This window comes from Pongo abelii, chromosome 4 (assembly GCF_028885655.2).
Source record: "Pongo abelii isolate AG06213 chromosome 4, NHGRI_mPonAbe1-v2.0_pri, whole genome shotgun sequence".
Classification (NCBI taxonomy): Eukaryota; Metazoa; Chordata; class Mammalia; order Primates; family Hominidae; genus Pongo; species Pongo abelii.
The window spans coordinates 42,048,823-42,064,908 of record NC_071989.2 but is presented as its reverse complement, the minus strand read 5'-3'; the positions used below and the strand labels follow the sequence as shown (position 1 = coordinate 42,064,908).

The 16,086-nt window shown below is 37.6% G+C and overlaps 1 protein-coding gene across 1 annotated transcript in view; it reads left to right on the top strand.

Annotated features, from left to right (window-relative positions):
* Positions 1 to 16,086, top strand: part of OXCT1 (3-oxoacid CoA-transferase 1) — a gene marked incomplete at its 5' end in the record, with an annotated part of 139,601 nt that overhangs the window by 95,008 nt on the left and 28,507 nt on the right. The window contains 1 exon segment of the mRNA NM_001133195.1: positions 12,535 to 12,624. Within this exon segment, the coding sequence (NP_001126667.1) occupies positions 12,535 to 12,624 (90 nt within the window).

Below are 16,086 nucleotides of genomic sequence, written 5' to 3'. Positions count from 1 at the left end.
CAGGATGGTCTCGATCTCCTGACCTCGTGATCCACCTGCCTCCACTTCCCAGAGTGCTGGGATTACAGGCATGAGCCACTGCGCCTGGCCCCGTGTTTATTTTTATGCTCACATTGTTCCAGCTATAGCCATTGGGAGCTCTTTCAGGTTTGCTGCTCTACCCCTTTGGTGTCCTTCCATTCTTTTTGTTTTTCATTGAGCACTTCCTTACTTTCTGCTACTACAAGATGCTCATCTTATATTTCTTGTGCCCCTAGAGTCAACTTTTTCTTCAAAAGCTAAGTCTCTAATAAGAGAATGACATATAGAAAACCAAAATCTGGGTGCTAGGTGTGCTTGTTGCTACTGGGCTATCATTGCTTCTAGGCCTTCTTAATGGACAGAGCTATGTAATATATGCACACATACTAACCCATGCTCATGCAGTTTTAAATAATAAACAACTTTCCATTTTAGACCATTTTCCTAAGGATAGAGGAAAAAAGTAACTCCTTACTGAATAACGGTCTCAAGGTGGTATCAACAGAATGTGTTTTCTTCCAAATACCAGACCTAGAAAATGGCATTCTTAGGATTAAAAATAGTGACATTTTAGCAATTACACCTCACCACCAAGTATTTGCCACACTTGAGTTACAGACGAATGTGAGGTCATATCTGTCATATAGCCATATAGTAATGTTGTAAAAGGAATAAAGTCCTCTCACTTACTGTAACTCCTGCTTCTCATCTGAGAATGTACTAGCTTTAACATGTACCTCAACTTAGGTCCCTATAAAATGAAATGGAAGTAACTAGGGTTTTTACTCACAGGGATTTTTAAATACTGTTTTTTCACACATTTAACATTCATATCTGGTATTATGAATGGTCAACATTACTGAAACCATCAAGATCAGAAATTTAAAAGGTCTCCTATGAAATTCAGGGAGTTGAAACATTGGCCTATCAAGAAATGAGTTAAAGTTTGTATATTCCTATATATGCTTTCTACCTCTTCTGATCTTTCTTTGTATTTCACTTTGAAAACCATTTTCCATTCTATTCTCAGTTTTTCATTTTTTTTGGCGGGGGGCAGGGGGGCATGGGTTGGGAAGGGATAAGGTCTCACTCTGTAGCCCAGGCTGGAGTGCGTTGGTTGGTGCAGTCATGGCTCAGTGCAGCCTTGACCTCCTGGGCTCAGGTGATCCTCCCACTTCAGCCTCCCAAGTAGCTCATACTACAGGTGTATGCAACCACACCCAGCTAATTAAATTTTTTTTTTTTTTTTTTTTTTTTTGGTAGAGACAGGGTTTTACCATGTTGCCCAGGCTGGTCTTGAACTCCTGGGCTCAAGTGATCTGCCTGCTTTGGCCTCCCAAATTGCTGAGATTGCAGGCTTGAGCCACCATGCCCAGCTGTTCTCAGTAATTTGATTTCTGCACTACCAAGTTCTTCACCAAAGCTTTTGTTTTACTATTACTTTGCTCTAAAGACACGTCACTTTTTTTTCCCATCTAAGAGATTGCCTGGAACTGTTGACTTGAAAAGATAAGGTAGAAATTAATGCTCTTTGAATCTCCTGTTATATCTTTCAAAAATATTAACTTTGTGGCAAATTGCCCAAAGTCATTCTTTTAACTGGTTTTGGTGTTGAAAGGAGAAATTGTGTTTTTCCTGCCTGTGATGATAGGACCCTCCCAGAGTGACATTGCGCTTCAGCATTCTCTGTTGCCTCCAGAGATGGGTCATTCTCACAAAGAGGATGTGCTTTTCCCTCTTGGGACTCAGACCTGAGATTCATTCCATGCACCGAGTCTGTGTGGAATGATGTTACCTGGGAGGCTCATGGTTCTCCTTGTCCTGAGAGTAGGGTGTGCTTTCTTAGCAAACCAGTGGTTAGACTTGCCTCCACCTATGAGAAGCACTGGATCCCTATTTCACAGAGTAAGACTTGCACAGGAGAACAAATTAAGACTCCAACACAGAGTTATCAATTTGCCGTGAATGTCATAGCTATTAATTCCCAGTAGGTACTTAAGCAGTCATTAAATGGGGTCATCAACTGAATCCAGAGGACATCTTGAGATAAACAGTAGTTATTAATTTAATGTAGAATCAAAATACTTTGTATTCCACCCAGTCCTATAATACTTGCTTAATAGGGCACATACATTTATTATACATAGCATGCTCTTTTGCAATTGCTCTTAACTGCTTTTTTTTTTAACCTTTAAAATTTATCTTCTGTGTTATTTTCTGATCCTTTCTATTGTGGAAAAAACACTGGTAATGATTTCAATTTATTAATGTTCTTTCAGTCACTGTCTCTCTGCTTTTTTTTTTAATCTCATCCACCTGTCAGTGATGGCAGTGTAATTACAATAAGTCTAATTGTGCTCTTAGAGCTTTGCAGACAGTGGGAGGAGGTGATGGAGTAAGTGTGTGCTGCCCATGGTTCTAGTTTTCATTCCCTCCCCCTTCTCCCCACCCGACCCACACTCTCTTTGAGGAATCAGAAAATAAACTTTCTGAGAACAACTATTTCCTGATGGCAAAATAAGTAGCAATAATTCCATGTGAATGAGTTGTTGAGGAGATTAATATATTTTAGTATATGCAGACACATAAATGATGTTTTTCCATTTGTATTTTAGTTTCCTATTTTGTAGTGACTATTGGAGACCTCCTAAAATTATAAACCTTTAAAAAATTATGTGATAGTAATTGTGATCTTTTAAACCTCACCATTAGAACATAGGTTGAACCAACCATATGAAATTCCTATATTTGCAGGTCATACATGCTCCTATGTGAGCAATTTCATATGATTCTAATATATTTCTCTCAGTAATTCAGTGGAAGGAAGAAAATAACTTATCCCTGGATTTTTAAATATGTAATTTATTCTGTTTCTGGGTAGTATACAGGCCCAGAAGCTCCAGTGCTTAGCTATATTCAATAAACTCAAATAACTTAAAGTACCTTTTTATTTATCCTGAAACACTTGGTCAAGCTCTTTCCATCAATGCCTTCTGTAAGAGGCCTGATAAAACAAGGTGAACTCGCTTAGCCATATTGTCTGATGTTTGTTTTCATCTCTGTGGTATTACGAATAGACACTATGAAAACTGCAACTGCAGCTTCAGAACAGAGCTAGGAGTACGTTTTTCTCTTGCTGTCCATTTTCAAAATCTAACAAATAGATTAGAGTGTTAGTCTATGTGACCTTATACAAAGAGCTTAACCAATCCAAAGTGCCTTAATAACAACAAAAAAAACTTTGTCACACATTGATTGTATTGATTGTACCTTGAGAAGAGAAAATACATTGGTTTCATAGTTCTAACTGTTCACTTAATAAATAATTAATTTCCTATACAAAGGCGGAGTTAATTACCTTGTATAATTAATGACAATTTTATATGCATTGGAATTTTTTCTTGGAGTGATGAGGTTTCATAAGTGAACTGTGGAGACCCTCTTGAATGGTATTTACACTTTACAAAATGAGAGAAATTGATGTAATTAATAGCTAGGAACAGAACTCATTTTTCTTATTTGAAGTTAATTGATTTCTTTAAGAATCAAACCTATTATATTTGTGACATTTTCTCACCTGCATAAAGTGGTTTGTCTGGACTGTCTTACAATAGATGAATGAAGACTCTGATCATGGTAATAAAATGAGTTTCACTTACATTTTTGTTTGTTCATGTTCATTTGCAATAGACAATGTGTTAGAGAAACTTGATGTGGTTTTGGTATAGTTTCTGGTATGAACTAGTATAGATGGTTTCTGTAAAGTAATTTTTTATTTTCAAATATTCTGCCTGGAGTCAGAAAATAGCACATTTATCAAATCTAATGTATATAATTATCATAAAATCATTTTGAATTGATACACATCAGTGGTTCTGTTAGTTATATTTATTATAGTGGAATTTATAAAAATGGACTTTACCGTGAATATTTGAAAGAAAACAGAAGTCGTAGTTTTAGGATTTTAGAATTTGCATTTTTTATTTAATTTGGCCTCAGAAACATTGAGAGGGCATTCAAGACCTATGCGCTATTAAAAGCAGGAGTTTTGTATGCTTAGCGAAAAGCACAGAACACCTAATAGGTATTAAGTAGATGCTTAATTAATGACTAATAGTTGGGGTATCCAGTTTCTTAGGACTTTTCCTTGGGTGTCTTATAAATGATTTTTCTCCCCACTTGAAAAAGCAAATTCAGTGTACTTCAGATATGTATTAAATAACATTTATTTAGCATTCAGCCCTGAAGAAGATATTTAAAAAATGTGCTTAGTAGGGTCAATTTTGAAGGACACCATATTCTCTTCTCTATAACTTTGCAACTTCCTGAGGTGAAGTTTTAATTTTACATTTTATTTTAGCCACCTCTTTTTTTTCTTCTTGCTATCATTTTCTCTGTAGGTAATGTCCCTAGCTTTGATTACTCTCATTAGTATACCTTAATATCTTTTTGATTCTGTATTTTTTAGAAACAAACTTGAAGATGGAATTCAGTTTACTTAAATACATACTGAAAACAAGCTATCATGTATTAGTAACTGCACTGGGTTGAAGGTGAACAAGGCAGGCAAAGGGCTCATAGTCTAATAATTAATGAGCAAGGGCTGGGCGTGGTGGCTCACGCCTGTAATCCCAACACTTTGGGAGGCCAAGGCAGGTGGATCACCTGAGGTCAGGAGTTCGAGACCAGCCTGACCAACATGGTGAAACCCCGTCTCTATTAAAAATACAAAAATTAGTGGGGCATGGTGGGCGCGTGCCTGTAACCCCAGCTACTTGGGAGGCTTGGGCACAAGAATCACTTGAATCCAGGAGGCGGAGGTTGCAGTGAGCTGAGATCCTGCCGCTGTACTCCAGCCTGGGCAACACAGCAAGACTCTGCCTCAAAAATAATAATAGTAATAATAATGAGCAAGATGATATCCTACATCTGTGATAGGTGATTTTTTTTTTTAATTGAGTCACGGTCTCTCTCTCTTGACCAGGTTGGAGTCCAGTGGCTGCTCACTGTGGCCTCGATTTGCTGGGCTCAAGTGATTTTCCTGCCTCAGCTTCTTGAGTAGCTGGGACCACAGGCACACATCATCCCATCTAGCTGACTTTTTTTTTTTTTGGTAGAGATAGGGTCTTTCTATATTGCCCAGGCTGGTCTTAAACTCCCAGGCTTAAGTGATCCTCCTACCCCAGCCTCCAAAATGTCCAGATTACAGGTGTGAGCTACCACACCTGGCCCTGTGACAGGTGGTCTTGATTAGGCGGTAAGGCACAGACACTGATTAATCAGAACAGATGTGAGAAATCAGAACAGATGTGAGAACAGATGTGAGCACTGGTAGTCATAGCTGCATGGGGTCTTGGAGGCTCTCTATTGTGTTTTTAATTGTTAAATTTTGGGGAGAAGGGTGGTTAGAGAGAAGGGAGAAGGTGTCTCATAAGGGAGAGATCATAACTACTTGTATGGCCTTGTCACTACCTGCCACTACAACATCAGCCCTGATCTTAAAGCTGATAATGTGGTAAATTTTAAAATGGGAATATGCAAGTATGCGTGAGAGGTTCCTAAAATAATCATGTGGATAGCACGGGACAGAGGTCTGTGAACCCTTCCTGAGAGAAGTCATCATGATTTGATACATAAAGAATAAGCTGGAACTCACTTGATAGTATGAAGGAGAAACCTCAAGGCATGTGGGAGCCATATGCTATGTACAAGCAACTCACTATTCCTGGCATGGAAATGGGAACTGGGGTGTGAGGAAATGAAGAGGGGAGGGGCCAGGTTATCACAGACCTTGAATGCCAGGCTGAGGTGCTTGGACTTTACCCTGAAGCGCTGAAGGGTTTTATGCAGAGGAGAAACGTATTCAGATGTGCATTTTAGAGAGGCAGTTTTTGTGGCTGCAAGTTGGACAGAGAGGGACAAAGCTGGACACATGTTGACCAGTAGGGAGACTACTATAACTCTTTAGGAGAAATCATGGGAATCTTAGCTAGGATGAGAAAAGGTCAAGTTCAAGAAATGTTGGGAGAAGTGGAGTTCTTAGTAGTTGAGCGACTGATTGGATGTGGATTATGAGGGAGAGGCAGGAGACAAGGAGGTTTCTGATTTGGATCTTGAGGTGGATGATTGGCCATTAACTGAGCCAGGAAATTTGCAGGTGGGTGAGATTTGCCTTTATAAAGATAGTTAATTTAGTTTGGATCATATTGAGCTGAGGCATGTATTAATATAACAGAAGTTTTTATTTCTCATTCACCTAGAACCAAATGAGTATCCCTAATTGTCAGGCAGCTCTCTTCTGTGCAGTAATTCGGGGATTGAGATTCCTTCCATCCTATGGCTCCACCATTTTCATCTTGTAGTTTGCGGAAGGTAGAAGAATGTGGAGGATTGTTCTTGTAAGGTTTTATGGTCCAGCCCTGGAAGTAGTATACATCACTTTCACTTTCCATTGTCCAGAACTTATTCCACGTGACCAATTGTAACTTCAAGGAAGGCTGGAAAATGTAGCCTAACTATGAGCTCAGGAATAAAGGAACAATTTTGGGAATCAGTTAACAGGATGTGCCACAGGGTGACAGGGACACTTTTGGATATCGAAGTCTGAAACTTGCAGGAAAGACCTTAGCTGGAAATGTGGTTTTAGGACTCATCAGAGACAGGGGCAGTTCATATGATGAAACTAGATGGAATCACTCTTGGAAAACAAGTAGGCAAAAGCTGAAGACAGAGCTGTTAATTTGGCCAACATATAAAGTGTTCTGGGAAAAAGGATGCTAGGTAGAAAACTGAAAGCCTCAATAGCAGTAGGAGGAACCAGGACCATAGAAGCCCCTAAGTGGAGGGTTTCAAGGAGTGAATGGAAGACACTGTGATATGTAGTAGATAGATACAGGAATGTAGACAGATATATAGTAGACACTATATATATATATATTAGATAGTAGATAGATATATAGTAGATATATGGTAGTAGTAGTAGTATATAGTATAGTATATAGTAGTAGATATATAGTAGATAGATATATAGTAGACACCACAAGGTGTCTACTCAATCAGATGATTAACTATTAGAGACGTGACTGAGTAGAGTTCTCACTTCAAGGGCACAGTCAAGCAGAAACAAGATTTTCTCTCTCCAGGGAATTAGCAGAGAGGAGCCATGGAGAGAGGATGGAGAAACTGGAGCAATGGGGCTAATTGATGACATAGAGCATCCCTGAGAGAACAGGAACAAGAGAGCTTGTTAAAATAAAATTTTGAGTTTATCAGAATACTGCTCTTTTGACATGCTTTTTTGAAAAGCCCTTATAATAATTGATAACTGACTTTTATTGTAAGTAATTTTGCTAACCTAACAATAGCGAATATAATTATATTTCTCGTTCCATATTAGCTGGTTTACATAATCAATTCACCTGTCCTAGAAAATGCCATTAATCTTTGAAAAGAACTTTTTTTGGTTTTTTAAAAGAAAGTGTTAACACAGAAAAGAGAAATATTCTCATGTAACTGTGCTATAACTTTGCTATACTAAGGCAAATTTTAAGTCTCTTATTTTTCCTAGAGAAAGGAGTTTATAACCTGTTACTATATGTTTAAATTAATGCTATCTTTCTCAGTTTTCCTCTCTCCTACTCTTTAGCTAGCAGCATGCTTAGAGGACTATTTCTTTTCTAGAGCATTTTTTAATAATGAGGAAGACAGATATAAAGAGGCTTACATTTGGATTGAGGTGGGTACTTAATGTTCTGGTATTTAATATTGAGCAACAAGAGCTAGTTTTATTAATAAATCATTCTACAATGATCTTTCCCTTTGACTTCCAATAGATTCACACTTTCTACTATGGCATATGGCATTACTTTAAAATGCTTTTAAAATTGTTTCTATATATTATAAATTGTTTCTCATTTAAGACCAGAATATTTAGAGGTAACATCTGGAAATAAGCATTACTGTTTATGTACTAATGATAAAGGTGATGGCAAGAATGATTTTCAGTGTGTCCCGTACTTTATTTTAAACAGCATTTCACAGAACCATTCAAATGCATTCATTTTTCCTTTTTGTAAAATCCTTAAAATATCACCAAAGATCATGTTTACAACTTGAATTCCTGTTGTTGTTGTTTTTTTTTTTGGAGTACAGTGTAATATTTATACTTTGATGCGTTGACTTTTTAAAGTTACTGAATTTATAATAGTTTTTCTCTTTCTTTAAAATTCTAGTATTAGGAAATAGGATCAAAGTAGGTGAAATTATTGATTTCAGCTTAAATCTATTTTCTAGAAAAAAGTGGATCATCATATTCATCTTTTATTTCTAATTCCTGTCTTAGTGCCTGGTTTATAATAGATTCTGAGTAAATACTTGTGAATTGAGGATACTTGAATCAGTATCTTTAGAAAGGTTGTATAACTGTTGTAATGGAGCATGCGGCATTGCTAGCTCATTTTATTGCAGAATCTTTCCATACTTGCTATCAGGGTCAATCCTTAACAGCAAAAAGATGAGTTGGCTATGAAATGAGCATCCAGCAATCATCTCTCCATTATGCTAGCCAGAACGCATTTCAGAACTAGAGTTGCATCATTTAAGAAATGTATGTTTGCTGATGAGATTTTAAAGAAAGCCATACTTTGTGTCATGCTGGTCCAATGCTTCAATCATGCCCAGAAGCTCCTCTTCATTATAGGCCTATTTTCCCCAAGTATCACTTTCCCTCTGTGACTTATTTAAAGGTATATTTTTAGCTCCTTAATCTCCCCGTTTTATCAGCTTCTTGTTCTGTGTGTTGAATTAGGATGTTGAATTTTGGGGACGAAGATGAGGGATGGGGGTGGAATCTATATTCCCCTGTTCAGCTATTCCCTTAACTCGTAGTGCTCTCATCTTCTCAAAATTCTTTCCATTAATTCATTCACTCACTCATTTTATTCACTCAGCAATCATGTTTTACCTTTGCAAAATGTCAAGCAGTGTGTTGGACATCTGGATAGAAAGGTGAATTACTCTGCCTAGCACACACAGCATCTGACATAGTCACCTCACTCAGGGAGCAGTAGTAAAATGTCCCCTTAAGACCCTTGCTCAGATCCCCTTCTGTTGTGCAGCTATAACAGTTCTAATTTGATACTGAATTCTCACCCTTCCATATAATTTGGGCACCACTTTAATATATTAGTCATACTAGCTTCTGTAACAAATAAACCCTTCAGTTTGAGTGGCTTAGCACCCTGTGCACTTATTTTTTTACTCATATTGAATGGTGCAATGTAGTTCCAAAGAAGTGGGTTGTGCAACAGATGGTCTTTTAAGGACCAAGGCTGAAGGAAACTCAGCCATCTTCCAAAGTCGCTTTGGATGTCAGCATCCAGATTGCAGAACGTGAAAAAACATGAACTGCATGAAAGGGATTTTTGTAGGCCAGAGCTGAAAATCATAGATATCACCTCCATTTTTTCCATTGTCTGGAACTCAGGCACATGGCCACCCCTAACTGGAATAGAGATCTGGGAGATGCAAGTAGTGGGGACCCAAAAGAATGCCTAGCTAAGCTGGAGTGAAGGATGATGATGCATTTCCCACTTACGTCAGGGAGTATGCCTTGTATAACCCTGTTTTGTTTTCCTCCTGGTATAAATAGAATGCCTTTTCTTCTTTTTAGTAATTGACTGTTTCAGAAATCCTTTGGGAATTGAAATGGAGGGAAACATTTTATTTTCTGTTTCCAATACAGTGAACACACTAAAAGCAGAAACACCAGATATTTGAAGGTTTTCCTGTAACCTGCTAGAAATGCTATTAGAAGATACTGCTCTTATCTTTCACAGTATTGCTCTTACCACCTGATGGGCTACTTTTGTGAATCCCCTTATTTGTGAATCTCCCTGAGCTACTTCCTTTCCTGCCTGCTTTCCCAGCCACAGTCAGCAGTTGCATCCTCAGTGTTATACCTTTGTTTGTTTAATTCATTCATCCACTCACTCATCCAAATATTTATAATGGAGAGAAGAAGAGAAAGAGGGAAGGGAGGGAAAGAGAACAGCTGAAATTCACTGTGATAGCATTACATACTGAATAGTATAAAGGCTTAGGGAAATGATACTTATCTCTACTTTGTGATAGGAGAGAGGTGAAAATGTTCCTTTTAGAGGAAGGAAGTGTAGTCTGAGTCTTTTAGTATTCGTGGATACTTTTCCTTCCATAGGCAACAAGCTTTTCAGGAGAAGAACCTTGTTTTGATCCGACTCTAGCACCTTAGTATACAGCCACACTTACACTAGACATTCAGTAAGTTGAATTGATTGAAGATAAGTGAATACATTTATAAACTCTATTTGTTACACATTTGCATACATCATCTCATACAGTGCTCACCACAGCTCTATGGTAGGACAGATATTCTTATTCCTGGTGTATAGATAATGAACGCAAATTCAGAGAGATTTGGTGTTTTGCCGTTGACTCATAGTTAACAGGCTAGATCTCAGGTGTTCTGCGTCTAATCTTGTGCATTTTTCACTCTTGGAAACAAGCATTAAATTTAAGAATCAAAATAGTGCTTTAAAGGTTGTAACATGTGCTTTGGGAATGAGACATCAAGCCAGCTCAATCTCTTTGAGTGAAGGCTGTTCACTTATATTGAGTCAAGAGTGTTTTTAACAAAAACAGACATGCTTGGTCTACCATGTTTTATGGTGTGTTATATTCTTGCCAGCACAGTGGTTTGTACCCTGCAGGGCCTCTATACATATTTCTAAACTAATTGACAGTAATTTAAAATGTATAAATCAGATTCATCTAAATTGGGCAGGCTTCCTTCTTGTTAGAGGCTGTCGTAAGTTTTTACCTATGTAACATGTCACAGGGGACAGAATTTGCCTGTGGTATATTCTAATTCAGGGACTTTTTTTTTAATTCAAGGAGTTGTTAACTCTCGAGCTTGGTTTCAGGTTTTCTTTGGCTGCTGCCTTTTCATTCTTCCAGCGCTCGCCCCCTCAGTCTGCCAAGGACACTATGTATAGAAACTGAGACTGCCTGGATGTTCTTACTATAACAGATTGACACATTTTATCATAGGGTTGCTTTAGTGTCTTTTGTTGCTCTACAAATCTCAAACTTTCTCATTAAGAGTTTGATAGGCATTGATTGCTTCCATCTCTGACTTATTTATATTTTGTACCATATCAGTGTTCTCTACAGAAATATTATGACCAACTTAATAAATTGGCCCCCAGTTTATTAGGGTTGCAGCTAAGAATGAAGGCATTGCTTATGGAAGTTTAAAAGTATGCATTTCCACATTATATTCTGCTTCAAACAGTCTGAAACCAGGCTCATTTTGTACTCTGCACTTCTCTCCCCTGCCACCCTCATCCCTTGCCCCCCAGCTGTTGCCAGCTGCCATCTGTCTTATTTACTGACAGACTCCAAACCACAAAAATGTGGTGACTCCTTCTTTTCTTCATACTGCTCATCTAATTCATGTTGATGTTGTGTTTCATTGACCTGTAAAATGTCTCCGAAATCATGGAATTCGGGACCGTGTTTTAAAACGATGTTGAGTGCCTTTCTTGATCTCCTTATAGCTCTAACATTATCAGAAAGGAGCTAAGAGCCCTCTAAGACTTTATTGGCAAATCAGCAAGAGGACTTGGGCTAAAAAATAAATAAAATTTTAAGGAGGTTTCAGTTCAAAGACATTTCTCTTCAATATACTTGAGTAAGAATCATTTTATCATCTCTGGAAATACTTGCTTTTTCCAGAACTCTGTAACCAGGAGACAGAATAGACGGATGGACTTTTTCAGAGCATGTGGTACATAGAAGGTGGTTGGTAAAAGTATAATGAATGAAGGGATGGCCAGATGATCAAAAATAGAATGATAATGGTGAAATGATCCTGAACTCTGTTTCTGTTTTCTGTTTTTGCTTAGCAAGAATGTTTTTCATTTTATTTTTCTAAGAGCAAGATAAATGCCAAGTGTTAGAAAGACAGAGCCACCTTTCATATTAGCCATTACTAGAAAAACACCATTAATGCCTCAGCCTACTACTACATAATGGAATTTCAATCTGCAGGAAATCCAAGAGTACTTTAGAAAGTGTCCTTAATTGAAGACTCAGTAGAGTTGATTGTGTTTAAAAAGAAAGAAGTGGATGTCAGGGGTGTTTGGATTTCAATCTGATACTGTAATAATAGTAATGTTCCAGAATTCTGGAAAGGTTTTTAATATTTTTTAATCCACTGATTGTCTTATTGCTAAAATGTCAAGAAAATCATATTAGCCACACTTAATAAAAGTGATGTAATGTTTATCCTGAACTTTATCCTTCAACCACAGAATAATAGAATGACAGAATATTAGGTTATAGAACTTCAAGCACTAAGCAATGAAGGACAATGAGTTTTTAATGATTCTAGTAGCTTTTTTTTGCAAGTTAATTTTGTTCTGGCACATACAAAAGAAGTGAAAGATACAGAGCTATTTATTTTTTGTTCTGCAGGGGAAGATGGTGAAAGGAATGGGAGGTGCTATGGATTTAGTGTCCAGTGCCAAAACCAAAGTGGTGGTCACCATGGAGCATTCTGCAAAGGTAACATGTACTGTGCTCCCCAAATACTGCTTTTGGAAATTTACAATACATCAAAACCCAGTGTACCACCAGGTCACCTAACTGTGGATTTTATTTTCTCTGGCTCATTCAAGGTGATAGCATTTACATTTGAGAGAGAAAGATGACAAAAACAGTTACTTATTATTTAGCTAAATGGTTGTTTAACTTTGAGTGAAACCAAACATCAGCATGTTCTTCAAATATTTGTCCTGCATACATATTAAAAGTAAAAGCTTTATGCATATATATTAAAAGTAAAAGCTTTAATATCTCCAAAGGAAGTGAAAAGATGTCTATATGGATGTATTGATTCAGGTTTTAAGATGATTATAGTGGTTGCTATCTGTGCGTGAAATGAAAAGCCACAACAGAACATACATCTTAACAACAGTTATTTTCAAATGGACCATATGGCCTTCAAAGCTGTGAGGTGCCATATCCAGAAGATGTTACAAAATAATGGACTAGGTGATAGCTCTGAAAGGTATTATACTTTTATTTTGGTAAATCATTAAATATTTGAGTGCCTGTTACATGCTAGGCATGCTAGGATGTAGCAGTGACCAAAACTGGACAAAAATTACTGATCTCATGAAGCTTACATTCAGTCTTTTTCCTCTTCCTTCACATTGCAATAATAATAGCTACCATTTTTTAGTGTTTACTGTGTGCCAAGAATACACCAAGCTCTGTGTATATGTATGAGCCCATGAACTTGATATAAGTGTTCTTAGTATGTCCAGAAACAGAGCTTTAGAGAGGTTAAGTAACTTGCCTGAAGTTCTATTAGAACTAGTAGAACTCTGATTAGACCTGGTGTCTCTGATTCCAAAGCCCAGTTGTCTCACCAAGGAACTATCAGTGTAAGTTTCTTCCTTGTTCCTGACTCAGTGTCTTTGGACGAACTGAGCTTAATTGCCTTCCTAACCTGAATCCATTGGCTTCTACTGATTTGAAAAGTTGATATTGAATGCTTTCTTCATCTTCTTTGCCTTCTCTTCATCCTCGTTTATTCTTTATCATTCTTAGTTTTAAAAATAAAACCTACCTCTTCTCACTTTGAGACCTGCTAATCTGAGTGGAAATGACAGTTCATTTGCCCTCTTTTTGTTTAGTGATGCAGCATTATGTTAAAGCACGGAACTAGAAGATTCATATCCCACCCGCTTCCCCTGGGGAAGTTTGGTTACAGAGAAATGTATGCCACAAAATGATTTTGTTGTGAAAACAGCTATAAATATGTGTTATCATAAACTGTTTAGTAAACAGTGGGAGGTGAGCAGTGGTGCATAAATATGAAATAATAGAAATGGTACCAGCACAGGTGACTTCTGAGAATGCCTTGCAAAGCATCCAAAATACTTCATTTCAGAGGCAAGAGGATGCCAAGCATGCAAATCAAATCCAAATATTTTCTGGAAAATAATGTCTATTTGGAAAAAACTCTTTCAGACTTTCTTTTGGTTGTTAACCTTAATATTGACACACGAAAGCACTGAAGTTCAACTTATTTTAGTTTATTTTTGTGTATTCGTTTTCAAAACATTAGGCCTATATTTTGCAAATTCTTTTCTTCCGCCCAAGTCCTTTCTTTCTCCTCAGCTGGAATTTCTGATAGAGGAAAATAAATGATGCCACCAACTTCAGACTAGAAATATCTTATTAAAGCTTTCCACAGAAGAAAGATCATATTTTTTACCTCTTTCCTTCTCTCAGTGGGGAAATTAGCATTGAGTTTTAGAACAGAATTGGAATGAGGTATTTTTCCGTAGATAGTTTCATTTCAACAAACCAATAAAACAATGTACTTATGATTAAAATAATAGTAATGATTTATTCACAGTTAACAGTTAACCTTTGAAAAATAATCAACAGTTTCTCTTCTCACCACCCTCACATTTTACTTGTGGCCCTCGAATATGTAGCTGCTACTATTTTGTTCACCTAGACTCATGGTTACTGGCCCAGCTCAAGGGAAGACAGGGAACCTGCTATTTCTTTTTTGCATCTTTTGCTCTGGTTAAAAGTTGAGAGGAGCTGGAAAAGAGGTAGGGAAGAGAGTTTTTTCACTCCTGGTAACCTCTCTCCAGTTAAGAATCTGTTCTTTTAGACATGCCAGGTGTCTTCTGCTGCCTTATGATTAAGTGAACAGCCTAGGGGAGCAATTTCTAGAGTTTTGTAAGACATGGGAGTAAAGTTTGCAAAGAAGGATTAAAATCTGAGAAATATAGTCTTGTATTCTTGTGCTGCTGTTTTGCTGTTTTGTTTTTTTTTTCTGTAAGGGGATGGAGCTATTAACTGGTTTTCGGGTAGGGCTACCTTTTTCCTTATCTATAGGGTTACAGTTAATTTACAGGTTGTTTATAAATATAGCATTGCTTGACTTTGTAAAAATGTGTTTTTTGTTGTTGCTTTAATAAGACAAAGGAAACTCTTGCAACCAGTTACTGCCTTTAGTTCAGACTCCAGCAGCTTCTAAAACCTGAGACCTGGCTACCTACGGGTGCTGCTCTGGAGTAACACCTGCCCTCAGACTACCTCTGCAATATATGTCAGGCACACGGGTCTGACTGGCATTGTAACTTGATTTTCATTTAAGCCCAGACATCAGAGTTACAGGCAAAGTTTTGAAGTAGGCAAAGACTTTTTTGGTGTCCAGCCACCTTTCTTCTTAAGCTTCTTTTTCATTTCTAGGTATATCTTATCTTCTGCCCTTTAAAAATGGGAAGGAAAGGAAAGGAGTAACAATCTGAGTCCTACCAGGTGGAGGTGCTGTGCTTGGCACTGCATATGCTTAATTTCATTGATCCTCTGAAGTAAGGTTGAGATATGGGTATTAAGAAGCTTATCCAGGAAAGTGACAGAGCTCGAGTTTGATTCAGTGTGGTGCAGCCTTTGTTCATACGGCACCATGCCACATCCTCACAAAGCTACCTCTGCACCAGCGTCCCACCCACATCTGCCCTTTCAGGAAGCTTCAGGTTTTTTTTTTTTTTGTCATTTTCCCTGGACAAAGCTCTCTTTGCTTAGGTGAGACTTAATCAGCAATATGTTTAAAAGAAAATAATCCAAAAATCTAATTATATCTTCTAGTACCTATCTCCATTTCTTCCTTTTTGCATTAGACTCCTCCCTGTTTTATCTGGGCACACAGATAAACCCAGCGACTGGCTACATTTTCTAGCCTTCCTGTGCATAGATAAATCCATGCTACCAAGTTTGGGTCAGTGGGATTTGAGTATTTGTGATGTATGTAATTTCTGAGGTATGTCTTTAAAGTTAAAGCCAATTGTGTTAGATTTTCTGTGCTCCTTCTGTCTGATAAAGGCCTTGACTGCAGCAGCAGCCTTGGGTACAAACCTGTAAACCATGTGCTGTGGGTTGCAGAGCTGCCTCCACCACTTGTATCCATAGATAGATTCCCCATTCCTTCCTTTATGG